Source organism: Filicampus tigris, chromosome 3, assembly GCF_054856515.1.
Source record: "Filicampus tigris isolate MCC_2025a chromosome 3, RoL_Ftig_1.0, whole genome shotgun sequence".
Classification (NCBI taxonomy): domain Eukaryota; kingdom Metazoa; phylum Chordata; class Actinopteri; order Syngnathiformes; family Syngnathidae; genus Filicampus; species Filicampus tigris.
The window spans coordinates 28,053,859-28,067,301 of NC_141219.1; the positions used below are offsets into that span (position 1 = coordinate 28,053,859).

The following is a 13,443-nucleotide window of genomic DNA, read 5'->3' on the forward strand; positions in this document are numbered from 1 at the left end:
ACTCTTATCTGACTTTATTTCTTTCAAAATATTGTTAAAAGCCGTTGCGACTTAAACACTAGTTATAACCCATTTTAAAATGTCACAGTCCACTTCAAAAACACGAAGTTGGCTCGTTTTGATGTCGCAGTATCATAAAAGGTACATTAGAATTTTAATACAACAATAGACAAAAAGAGCAAACGTAATTTATTTTGGAGGGACTACCTGGAAGTCCGGCTACAACCGGAACAGGAAATTGTGGGCGGGGAACCAATAAACGTGTTTTACAAACTTCACAACATGAATGCAACTCTGTAATGTCCCACCGCTCGTGAGCTGCGGAGACACATTGGGTTGAGGAATATCACATTCGTACTGAGTAATTCAATTATGTCTGGAGTTTTGGCAAGGTTGCTCTTCTACCCTACATTAGCCTACAATGTCGCCATGGAGAAGATGTCGTCGCGAAGGTGGTTTGACCGTGTGGACGAAACGGTCCTGCTCGGAGCGCTGCCCTTCAGATCCATGACCAAAGAGGTTCGCCTTATCTTTTACTCTAAATGAATTAGTTGTCAAGTTTTCCTCATTTTTTCCGCATTGGCCCGCTATAGAATGAGCATTATTCTGGAGCTCATCTGATATCCGAATGTATTAATGACTTTTTTTAAACACATATTTTACATGTTAAACATTTAAAATGCTTGAATGTACAGAAATAATTATGTACCGCATCCTGTTGAGTCAAATGCGTTGAGTACAAACGCTATGTTGGGCTTTGGAAATTGTGTAGATTCATGGAAAAATGCCTCCTTAATGACTTAATATATAAAAATAATTGGTAATTATTCTAAGATTTTGTGCTATTTATATTGTGTATACATTTAGAGGCAGTTACATTAAGGCACAAAAAGCTTTCTGAAAAAAGTTTGGTGCTTACATCTGTGATCGTTTTATATGCATTTATTTTTTTAAAATGCCGTTTGACAGACGGATCTTTCTTGTCTTTCAGCTGGTAGAAACTCAAAACGTCCGAGGCGTTATCACAATGAATGAGAACTATGAGACCAAATACTTCTGTAACTCGGCTGAGGTGAGTTCATGGAATGTTCTTATTTGTAAGTTGGAGAACGGGACTCTCAAAAGTTCAGTGTTTATTTTAGAACATGTAAGAAGTTGTCACAAGGGCGGTCCTGCCAAAGTTTAACAATTTCTGTGTACATTTCATATTTCATATAAACATATTTCTTTGCCTCTGTTTGTCACCCTACTGGCTGATGTGTTTGGATGTTCTGGGTTACTACATAAAATAAAATACATTACTGCTACTTCGTCGGATCGTCCTTCGGTGCGTAATGTGCCTACTGAAGACAAGTCAATGTTTCACGGCTTTCCTAATCGGATTGTGGTTAATGGATATTCGGAGGGAAAACATGTTTTATTAACAAATACTTCACATGCAATCTTGCAACCCGAGTCAACCACAAAATAGTTGCCAGTTAAATGAAACCCAATCCAATTAGCACACTCCAACTGCTTTTGTAAATTCTCCTCCTCTTCCCATCGTCTTCTTATCCTTCCTCCTTTTGTTCTTTACCTCTTTCTTCTTTGTTCTTGGGTGGATTACAGTTCTTTGGTGCATACTGCTACCTACTGTACAGCAAGCGCAAAGCGTTACCATATACAGTATAGCTAATGGAAGTAACCCTGCTTGTATTCATTCCCGCGACCAAAAGCACGAGACAGTCATGAATATAATTTCACCAAGGTTTAACAGAAAACTGCAAACATTAACGTGGAAATCCACCTAAACATATTTTTTTCAAGAATATATTCCTAGCAGGAATCAGCATTCTGATTAATTTTGAATTTGTGGAATATAAATTAAGCAGCAGAATACACTCCTTTTTAGCCATCTTGGGGACGGTCATTTTGTCTTCTGTCGACTAAAAATGACATCACAACTGCTCACAACGACCAATCACGGCTCAGATTTAGAAAACAGGTCAACCGTGATTGACTCAAACAAGCATTGTAGATGTGTGTTATTATAGCAAAGTAAAGTGATGTCTTCTGGTTCTGGCCATCACAGTTCCCGCAGAGATCCTATTGAAAACAGGAGCACTCACTCTCACACACATAGTCAGTGCAGTCAACTCTAAGAAATCCCTGCTAACAAACGCACGAGACAGGCGGGGCGTGTGCTTCTCAGTCGTTAGCAAAACGGATGTCCGTTAGTGATGGAATGAGGGGTCTGTTTGTACTTGACCTGATTGACACTTCAACTTAAATTGAATTTGCTTCAGGCTGGACAGTGATGGTGTGACTGCAACAGTGCTCAGAAATATTATTTGTCACTTAAAAGTTTCAGTTCATCCTAAAATCTAAAAGACAAATGAAAAACAATGGTGTAGTTCTGTGCATTTATTCAACTCAAAAGTTATGCTTCAGCATAAACATATGCACTGATAAACATCATGAGCACTAACGTCAAGCTGAGCAGTGAAATAAAACATTGATGCATGGAGAGGTAACTACAGAAGCTAAAGAGCACAAGGAGCAGTATAAAGCAGGGTTAGCCACATATCTATCTACCGGTTCTGCTCCTGTGGTCCCTAGCTGCGATAGCTAACCCTCCTAGCATGAATGCTTACTTCAGTGTGTAGCTCGACATCAGTGTTTATAGGAAGGGATGGCAGCGCGAATACTTCCCGCTTGCTCTCATTCACGCCGTCGTCACCTCTTGCCGCTCGCCCATTTTTGCAGACAACCATGTCTGAATGAATGAATCTGTGGAACGACCTCCTTCCCTCCCTGTTGGCTTTGCCTCTCTGAAAAGCTTATTATCCAGGGCGGGCACGACCGGCTCTCAGGGCGGACACGGACCCCTAATGCCCGCCCATGCCGTCGGGTATGCCCTCTTCCGCATGGACTCTCCCACTCCCGTGAACTTTTTATTCTGTACCGTCCCAATCCTGTGATTAAAGCTAAAGTCGGGTATGAAAAGAGAACTAGTTTGTTCTTTTGCACTTTGTTTTGCTAACTATTAAGACAATTAGCTTGTTCTATTAAGACAATTAGCTTGTTCTGATATCAATGTTGTTTGAAAAAAAACTATCACTATTTTGTTGTTGTAATGAGCATGCCAAGCTAAGTACTCGCACTACTTGTTCGCAAAGTGACGTCACAACCACAGCAGGGATTTTGTCGGCTAAAATAGCATATATGAGTAAGCCTGGTTTGTTAAAAAATTATCATATGGAACGGCAACTGTGTCAGGCTGTCAGCATCAAAGTGTGCAGTTATTTACGTCGAATAATAATAATTAATGCCATTGAAAAGTAATTAGAGAGCTTTCCCCAGTGCTGCTAGCTACTAGCGCGGCCGGCGCTGATTCCTGACAATAGGCCCCGGAGAATACATTGTCAGAGTAATTAAGTTGTTTTTTTAGCACCCTTAATCAGCAATTGAACATTAATTCGGGATGTCATTAAAGTCTGTAGCTAGTAGTGACAGTTTGTGACAGCAATGCCTCAGGGTCTGGAAAATGAGTCAAGTCAGCTGTTACGCTGCCAGGAACAACTTCAACATACATGCTTACCTAGACATTGATGTCCGTCATTAGCACTAGGGATGTAACGATTCACTCAAGCCCCGATTCGATATTCTGTTCGATTTAATTTTTTTAAACTCACTGCCATGCTCGTCTCTGTGTGCTAATTTGGCGCTGCAGCCATCCACAAACGCAATACAGAACGTTTGGTGCAAGAGTATCAAGTCAAGTAATTTACACCATGTGAGTATGCAATTTGTTTAACGAAAAGACATGAGAGAGCGGCTGTGGTTAACATGGCGTTGCAAATCGATTTTTTTTTTGTTTTTTGTTTTTTTTACATCAATGCATATTTTAAGCACTTGAAATAGATTTTAACAAAATTTTCGAGGAATCGATACATCCCTAAATAAGGCTTAGGTTCCCACCGCAGGCAAATGCGACCCAGATCAGATTTTTTTTTGCCCATATGCGACCTGTATCTGATTTTTATTTTATGACTGTGTGACGGCTCGTGTTAATGAGGAGAATGGCCGCGCCCCTTACCGTTCTATCCTTGTTCGGTCGGAGTCACTGGAGGAACCGATTACAAACTCTCCATTGGAAATCATTGTACTTTCATTGCTTATAATGTCCAAAAATGGTGATCAATTGGCACCAAAATGTATGTGTACCTTTAAAATCATCCAAGTGTCCTGTAATTTAATCCCACTTGAAACATAACATGGACATTTATGGTGATAGTAGTAATTCAGCCACGGTTCAGATCGATTCATTTTTTTTACTCACGGTTATGCCCTGACGTCTTTGTTAGTAATGTCTCCATGAAATGAGGTATTAAAGCCTCGCCTTCCCAAAATATTATTTCTATTTACTATTTATTCCTACATCCTAATCCTACCTAATCGTTTCACTTTATAAATGCCCGGACATGCTGGACCACTTTTACTTCAGAATACACGTAGTCGGTCGGGAGTGACGTTGTTTCTTCTTCTGCGCATGCGGGTCACTTTGGCAACGCATGTGTTCATACAGCAGACAAGACTAAGGTTGCATTTATAATGTACCCGGTAATATGAACGCTTACACAAAAAAATTGATTTTTTTTTTTTTTTTTTTTTCAAAAAATCTGAATTGAGCATTAAGACCTGCGGTGTGAAACTAGCCGTCGACCCGTGTATAATAATTTGTGATCATTTTTGGGTGAAAAAAATATGTATTATACACAGGATTTTACAGTAGATGTAGGAAAATGTGTACAAGAGATAAACAAAAATACATAGTAGGCTTATTTGATGCACATCCATAGTTCCAGCGGGTCGTGGGCTGACTCACAACTGCCAAGATGTGCTATTAACAGGCATGCCAGCGCAACCTAACGGTCTTTGGTTCCAGCAGTGGGCCATGCCCAACCTGCATGGTAGGGAAGCGCGCCGATGCACTGCTCCCAGGCTGGATTTTCTTTGTCCTTTTCCTCCTCTTTTTGGATAAAATAATTTATATTAAAATCCTTACTCTTAACGACGACAGAATGACAATTGTGTTACTTTGCAAATAAGACTAATGTTGTGCAAAGATGGGTTGACACCCGGACTGAACATTCATCCGTCTCGATTATTTGATGGAAGAGTCGTTAGGATAATCGATTCTACAATGATTCAGTAGTGACAGCCCTAGTGTACATTTGATGTAATCCTACGGCAACAAATGATCGTTTTCCAACGTAAAATGTGCATTTTATAGATCTGTGCTTAAGCGTAAACAGTGAAAATGCCGATATGTACAGCATGTAACATTGCTAAGCATTAAAGCTTACCTTCCCTGAAGTGTTCAGAACTAACATGAATGTATGGACTGCGTATCTGGCCAGAGTGAGGTCAGCTATGCTGATTCGTCAAAGCCACAGTCTCAAGTCGCTTTCTTGACAAATGTTCAGTATTCTCTCCCTGACTCCAAATTGATACAGATAAATGGTAAAATTAGACTTTATCCTTCCCCCCTGTGTTGTCTTAGCCGAACACTTCACAGTAAGACACCATGTTTTGACGTTTGCTATCAAATTTGTCTCTTCAAATACTCAATGACCACCAGAACAAAACAATGTGTCAACCTTCATCAAGGGGGCCATGGGCGTGTCCAGAGGGGTGTGACCTCAATGGAAAACTAGCTATACAGTGTAGATTTATTACACACAGAGTTAAATATTTCAAAGTATTAGCAGCAGCTATAGAATGTTTCACTTTCTGAAATAAGTGATGGTAAAAAATTGAACTTTTCCACGATAATTTGCATGGTCTTTTTTTTTTAGATGTACATGTGTATTTGTGTGGCAGGAGTGGCAGGCTGCTGGAGTGGAGCAACTTAGGCTGAGCACGGTGGACCTCACTGGTGTTCCCACTTTAGAGGATCTGCAACGAGGTGTTGAGTTTGCTCTGCGACACAGAGAGAAGGGAAACAGCGTTTATGTCCACTGCAAGGCTGGACGTTCCCGCAGTGCCACGCTGGTTGCTGCATACCTCATACGGGTCAGTTCAGAATTTCTTTTCGATTTGAAAATGACGTGAAAGTAACATGTTTGCTTTCATCTTTTTGTTTGCATTTTCGTTTACAAATTGAAGAGTTTATCATGGTCATACATCTTTCTATTCAGCTTCACAGAGGGGTAATAAGGGGCACACTGAAAAGAATGATTATTTTGTGCTGTTTTTTATACAAATAAGAATGTTAGCAAGTTAGTGATAGACTACGTATGTTTCAGTTTGCGTACAAGTTCGGTTTATATTTGTGTCTTGGGAATGGAACTAAATTGAAAACCGCATAGCATCTGCACATTTAATAAAAAATTGAATAAATTGAAAACCGCATAGCATCTGCACATTTAATCAAAAATTGAATAGTAAAACAAATGATTTAATTTCTGAAACCTTGATGAAGAGCACACAGACTGTAGTCAGGATCAAAGTAGCCTCTTCCCAACAATGACTGTTTCCATGTACTCATGGTACTTAATCCAGTGTTTCTCAACCTTTATTGAGGGTAGGCACATATCTCACATCGGGGAAAATGTCACAGCACACCACTTAGAGAAATTATTCACAAAAAGTGGATGTACAGGTTACTGTATTTTCCGGACTATAAGTCGCTCCGGAGTACAAGTCGCAGCAGCCATAAAATGCATAATAAAGCAGAAAAAAACATATATAAGTCCCATTGGAGTATAAGTCGCATTTTGGGAGGAAATTGTGCAATTAGTACACATCATTTCCACCGAGCTATGATGGTAACATTTAGCTAACATTCACACATGTAGCACACAAGAAAGTTACTATAAGATAACTTTAAACTCACCAAAACGGTTGTAGATCGATTAAATAAGTCTTTTATTTATCCCCGACCATGTAGAATGTTTCCAAGTCTCCAAAGGTATTTATGTATTCGGTCGTTATTATGTCTTCGTCTCCTCTGTGCTCGGCTTCTAACGTGTGTGGCTGCATGATGCAATACCCCAGCCAGAGGCAGGCAACTGCCTGTTTGTGGTTCATTCTTGTTCAACCATCGTCTGTAAGTAACTTAGACAATTATTTGTAATGAGCATGCAACATTTATATAAGAGCTGAATTGTGGATGATTGTACTGTGTTGTTGACTGAACATACTAATTGCTATCGCTAATGCTAACCGCGACCGCTAATCGTTAGCATGTCTGCCTGTTTGTGGTTCATTCTTGTTCAACCATCGTCTGAAACTAACTTAGACAATTGTGTGTAATGACATTTATATACGAGCTGAATTGTGGATGATTGTAGGTTGTTGACTGAACAAACTAATGGCTATTGCTAATGCTAATCGTTAGCAAAGGCTCATCTTGTTCATGTCTATGAAAATACATGTGTATGTAATGCATAGATTGATAGTATTTTCTATTTCTTGTGCAGTTTCACAATATAAACAGGCAACTTCGCTGCACACCTGGAGTCTGTGGCGTTTGTTTGTGAATGTTTAGCTGTTTGGATAAGCTGGCTTCCTCGACTAGCAAGGCCTTAACAGTCAAATTGTCTTTTTATCATACCATATTAATTACTTATTTAACAAAACATTAGACTTTAACCGTTTGAATTATTCATGCATTTTAATAGCTTTTAGGATGTATCTTATGTTTCTTTATGTTGGTTACAATAACATGTGAAATGATATTGAAGTAATTGTAAGGCTTTAAAGCGCCTGCAGAGGGAGGCAAACAAGTCATAAATACAAGTCAGCACTAACAAGCCATGACAGTAATAATGTGTTAATAATTTCACACATAAGTCGCTCCAGAGTATAAGTTGCACCCCCAAACTATTAAAAAAATGCGACTTATACTATAGAAAATACGGTAATTGTGTACCTTTAGTCATCTAGTGGAAGAGCATTTCATCGTTTTGCCAGTTATTGTAAGAGGTTGGCAAACATAAATTAGAAAATAAAAAAATAAGACATTGGATAATTTTCAGCGTCACACCTGATGATCCCTCACGGAACACTCATGTGCCACGGCACACTTATTGAGAATCATTGATTTAAACTTTGAGCTTTCAATCCCAAAGCCTAAATCATTATGAAAAAAAACTGTTGTATGTCTGTCATGGGCCCTTAGGATCATAAGGACTTTTTCTTCGCCTTAAAGCGCCTTTGGCCCCAATTACTACTTTTTTCTCGTAAAACATGAAAATTGTTATCAATTCTTGAAGTATAATTGTTGTCTTTGTTAGTTTCAAATAGCACATCTGTTTGATTTTGACGCTGCGCTTGTTTGTTGACAGCTTCACTGTTGCACCCCTGAGGAAGCGTGTCAGAAATTGACCTCCGTCCGGCCACACATCCTGGTGCGAACTGCCCAGCTGGAAATGCTGAGGAAATACCATCTGCATGTGTGTGCGCAGTCCCAAGAGTGAAACGCAGCGTTCGGTGCCTACTGCTGGATGGATGGACTCGGCCACGCTTGAAATTGGTCTATTGGTCTTTGTACAGTTTTGTACACTCCTTGGCAAGACAACAGGGCTCATTGTACCATTCGTTTTTTTTTTTAAATCAACATTTTCAAAGTTTTACTGGATTGGTCACATTTTTAGTTGCTAATTCAATACTATTCAACAAAAGAATGAACATGTATTGAAAGTTTCTTGCCCTGTATGGTTTTCGGATTGTAGTCTGAACAAATGTAGGTTGTATTGAGGAGTGCAAGTAATGAAGTTTATCTAATGGGGCATGAGCACATAAACATTTTAAAATCCCTCCAGTGAATTCAAATTGTATTTGGTTTGATGTTTTACATGCAACCTTTTCACGCACAACAGTGGATATGGTTTTTAGTTTTTCCTATTGTTTAATGTACTTGAAAATACTGCCATTCGTTCGTGAATAAAATATTTAAATTCTGCCTGATTTTGTTTGTGTTTATTTTAAAAACAGTAATAACATCGGATACATCAATGTGGTTATTAATGTGATTGTTAGAGCATTGCAACACACGACACCGCAATGGGACTGAGCAAGCAGGGTTCGATAGTAAATGAAAGTTTTGCTTTTGCCATTTCAGCTTTCACCTGTTTAACAATTTACCCACATCTAGACAATGTTATTACAGTTAATCAGAACTGACGAAAAAAAGTAAAACTGTGATTGGCAATACATAATCGTTACGTTACAAAAAAACAAAGCAGAAATGCTTTTAAAAAATGTTGTTTATCAACTTTATCCTTTTCTTGCCGCTGCGTCCGCGACATGGGTACCCTTCTATCCGCATCCCTCCATCCTTATTCATAAAAAGTATGGTCCTCCGAACCTGTCCCTCCTCGTCCTTTTAAAGCGGTTCCGTCCTTACATTCCTTCGGTCTGCCCGCCGACGCCCCTAAAAATAAGTCTGTGCGTGACATTAGTTCAAGATCATTAGCGGGCTAATTTCCTATGCACATACACTTACCGACTGGGAGTATCGATTGAATTGTTTACAACTGTTCAATTCGACCGCTTTTTAGCTGCCAGCAACCTCCGCGTGATGTGATGATGAAGATGATGATGACGATGACGCAGACTAGAGCAAGCCAGGGGACATCACGAGAATATTTAAGTTTGTGTAATGACACAATACTATTGTTTTTTTTTTGCACGTTTTCACTTTTTATTGCGTTACTTTGCAATAAAAACAATTATTGCAAAATAAGGCGATGTTATTTTAGGACGAGAACGAACGTCTTCCACTTCCGCGTCATAGATTTCAGTGTTTTGTTTTTTTTCTCCCTCGTCAGTGAAATGGGCATCCACTAGAGGGCAGACTATGCCTGTGACAACAATACTGCAGTGCGGGGAGAGAACGTACATGAAAAAGAGCACTCCAGTGTTGTGCAGGCTTAGCAAGGCAGTCTTTCTTTTTAAAATAACCCAACACAACACGTCAGCCGGGACTTGACCCGTTAGGAACGATTAGAGCAGTGTTTTTTCTAACTTTATTGACACAAGGCCCATTTATTTCAATCTCACGGCACACCAGCAGCTGAAATTGTGAGGAAAAAAAAAAAGCTTATTTTAACAATATGTGTTATATTGTCCCCGTGCCTGCGTGGGTTTTCTCCGGGTACTCCGGTTTCCTCCCACATTTCAAAAACATGCATGGTAAGTTGATTGCACTCTCTAAATTGCCCCTAGGTGTGATTGTGAGTGCGGATGTTTGTCTCTGTGTGCCCTGCGATTGGCTGGCAACCAATTCAGGGTGTCCCCCGCCTACTGCCCAAAGACAGCTGGGATAGGCTCCAGCACGCCCCGCGACCCTTGTGAGGAGAAGCGGTACAGATAATGGATGGATGGATGGATGTTTCATACAGTGAGTCAATGACGTCCAAAAAAATAGGTAATAGACTAATTGAGTATGAGCCTGTTTTTTTTTTTTTTTTTCTTGTACCAGTATCTTTCTAGACCATCACAGTTAACGCGTGCGCCTTTTGTAACCTCAAAATGTCAAACGCTGGAACTGCTGTGAGGACCCCCTCTTCAGTATAGTGAATCCCTGCTATATTGCAGTTCCTCGTTTGTGTCCCCACTATATCCCAGATTTTGAAGCGATCTTTTTCTTCCCCAATAAACAGGCAAGTCCAAATTTAGAGTTGCATGACTTTATTGTAGTACCACTTAGTGCTGCATGATACCAGACAGCACTGAGTTGTACTGGAAGATGCAAAGTAATTAACAGCATGACATTGATTTCGAATTGTGGTTCAACGGAAAAAAAAACAACAAAAAACCCAAATGAAACAGGCCTAGACAAAAATGATGGTACCCCTAGAAAAGATAAAAAGAAAATAACTTTACCATAGCGAAATGTTCCACCAAGGTCTGCCCTCTAATTCAAGTCAGTTGGCCTTTAAACGGTGACAAGTAGCCACTGTGATGTTTGGTGACATGGTACGTCCCACACTAAACATGGACCAGAGCAAGTGAAGGAGAGAGTTGTCTCAGAAGATTAAAAATAAAATTATAGACAAGCACGTTAAAGGTAAAGGCAAAGGCTATAAGATTGGTTTGTAACGATACATCTATTGTAATCAATCTATCGATGTGTCTGCCTGCAATCTAGCTACATCGCTAGGTAATGGACTAGTGCACTTCGATGCTGGCTACACATTGACGCAACATCATTTTTACAAGTTATTGACTGAATCAATATAATTAACAAAATAATTAAATCGTTGCTGTCTTGTTTTTGGGTCACTCATAAAAATACAATTCAAAAAAATTCACTATTCACTCTGGGTCTTTCCGAATAAAATAATACAAAAACACGTGTGATGGTGTCCATCATCTGCCTGTATGACGCCGTCCGCGGCTCTTTATGACTCCCAGAACCGCCCATTTGTTCTAATCAGGAAAAAAAAGTAAACCAGCGGCAAGATTGCCTTCCAGTCCATAGTACAGCAATTTTCATGATAAAAATCTGATTGAGTGACACTCAGGCTGGGCTGCAAGATGGTGCCTGTCGAGCGATTTGGCCACAGTATGTTTCTCTCGTGGAGAAATGAGCATGTTAGCGACTTCCGGTAAAAAATAAATGCTATTTGTTACAGGTGGGTTTCATTTCAAGGAGCGGTTTATTTTAAAAACATTTTCACCCTCTTTTCTAAGTGATCATAAGCCCGAATTGCAATGAAAAATATCTTGCAAGCGTTGGGAACTTGTTGCGCTGCTGATGGTTGTCCGAACGAGCAGAAGAAATTGAATCTGTGATGGGAGCAATGTTTTCAACTGACTCCCAGAACGAGGACGAAAGAATGTTTTTTAAATGCTAGTTTCCAGCGCCTTCCCAGGGATGAGGATGACGCAAAAAATGGGCTGAGAGTCTTCATTTGAAAAGACCTCCACCTCAACGTTGTGCCTGTTCTCCTTTTAATTTCGTGGAGAAAGAGCACGGCCCCACAACATGCCCATTGAACTTTGTGTTTTACGCGCTTGCTGCTTGCAAAATGCGACAAGCCACCGAATAAGATCCGTTGCCAAGTGCCACTGGAACATCAGGTATTATTTGTATGTGTTGGACACACCACACTTTAGTATTAGTCATCCTCTGAAATGATTAGAAGGATCGCCAGACTCGCCACAATATTGTGGATTTCATGGACAGTAAAATAAAGCGGTTTTGTCATTAAACTGCAGTAAGCGCCTATGTTGAGGAAGATTTTATGCTCATAAAAAAATATTAAGGTGATTGTTCTAATATTTGCAGTGTTTGAAGATGACATAAGTAAAGATGAAGATTTTGATGAAGATTGATTTGCTATACCTGAAGTCCCACCCGTGTTTCACGCAAAGGCTCATGGGGTGTAGGAATAAGGTGATGTGCCGCGAATGTCTAAATTATACTGCCCCCATGTGGCCAAGGCGCACACATCGGCATGAGAGCAAATGTGTATCATATTGAATGAGACACACACATTTCATAATTATTTTGAATTCTATTCAATTATGTAATTACAGTATGGTTTGATAACGTATATTATAGAGTGCTATTTTGCTAATTAAAAAAAGCACACTCGTTATCTTTTGTCTCTTTGGGGGGAGGGAGACATTTTCATGCCAAATTAATGGCTTTTCACATGATTCATTTCAATTTGGGAATGATAATTTGAGATAATGTTTTGAGTTACAGTGTTTCCACAGCACGTATGTGTACATCATTCCAACAACAGGTACTAAACTGACATGAACGGTCCATGGTCCCACACACACAGCCAACCAGAGCTTACCCACTGAATGACATCGTCATTCAAAGTTGCCCAGTAGTAACCAGCAATGACTCGGTTTCGAGTAGCTCTCATCCCACAGTGATTGCCCGTCCCCGGGTTATCGTGGCACTCTGCGAGGACACGTTGTTTTCCTCTTCTTTTAGTACAACAAGCCGCATGTATCGTTTGTTTGGTCCAGTGTAGAATAACCTGCCACCTAGAAAGTACAACACTAGTGAACAACAAATAACCTTGCCAGACTACTTGACCACAATACAACATTTCGATTGCAACCTTTTATTGTAAACCTTGACATTGCACCGCGCATTTCGGCACGATCCCTTTTGGACACATTTGTGGGAAAGTCACCGCTAGCGATGTAATCTTGCAGGCTTTTGTAATACTCAAAGTCTTTCGTGTTGAACGTAAGCGCCCTTACATACGTTTTATCCCAGGGTTGTGAGCAACAGTACGCTCCAAAACTGTGGTTGCAAATCGGAAAGGCACGGCCACGGAGATCTGGTTGTTAACAATGGCCGACATGGTGACTGACAGTGGAATTACGTCATTCATGTCGCGTCAAAATATTCACACCGCGTTTACTTTTAATATTTATTTTAGAGAGAGAAAACAAATCTTTATTTATAATGATAAAAAAAGA

The 13,443-nt window shown here is 39.9% G+C and overlaps 1 protein-coding gene and 1 long non-coding RNA gene across 2 annotated transcripts; one reads left to right on the top strand and one right to left on the bottom strand.

The window, feature by feature from the left end:
• The first annotated feature begins 220 nt into the window (after positions 1-220).
• ptpmt1 (protein tyrosine phosphatase mitochondrial 1) lies at positions 221-8,955 on the top strand. Its single transcript, XM_086026420.1, has 4 exons — positions 221-519; positions 992-1,072; positions 5,866-6,057; positions 8,334-8,955. The coding sequence occupies exons 1-4, from the start codon at positions 373-375 to the stop codon at positions 8,463-8,465; spliced, it is 552 nt and encodes a 183-aa protein (XP_085882546.1). The 5' UTR covers positions 221-372; the 3' UTR covers positions 8,466-8,955.
• LOC147150502 (uncharacterized) lies at positions 2,389-13,327 on the bottom strand. Its single transcript, XR_015086262.1, has 3 exons — positions 13,226-13,327; positions 12,804-12,999; positions 2,389-5,964 (listed from the first exon to the last, which is right to left on the bottom strand). It is a non-coding gene; the product is annotated as an uncharacterized LOC147150502 (long non-coding RNA).
• Between the last annotated feature and the right edge of the window lie 116 nt (positions 13,328-13,443).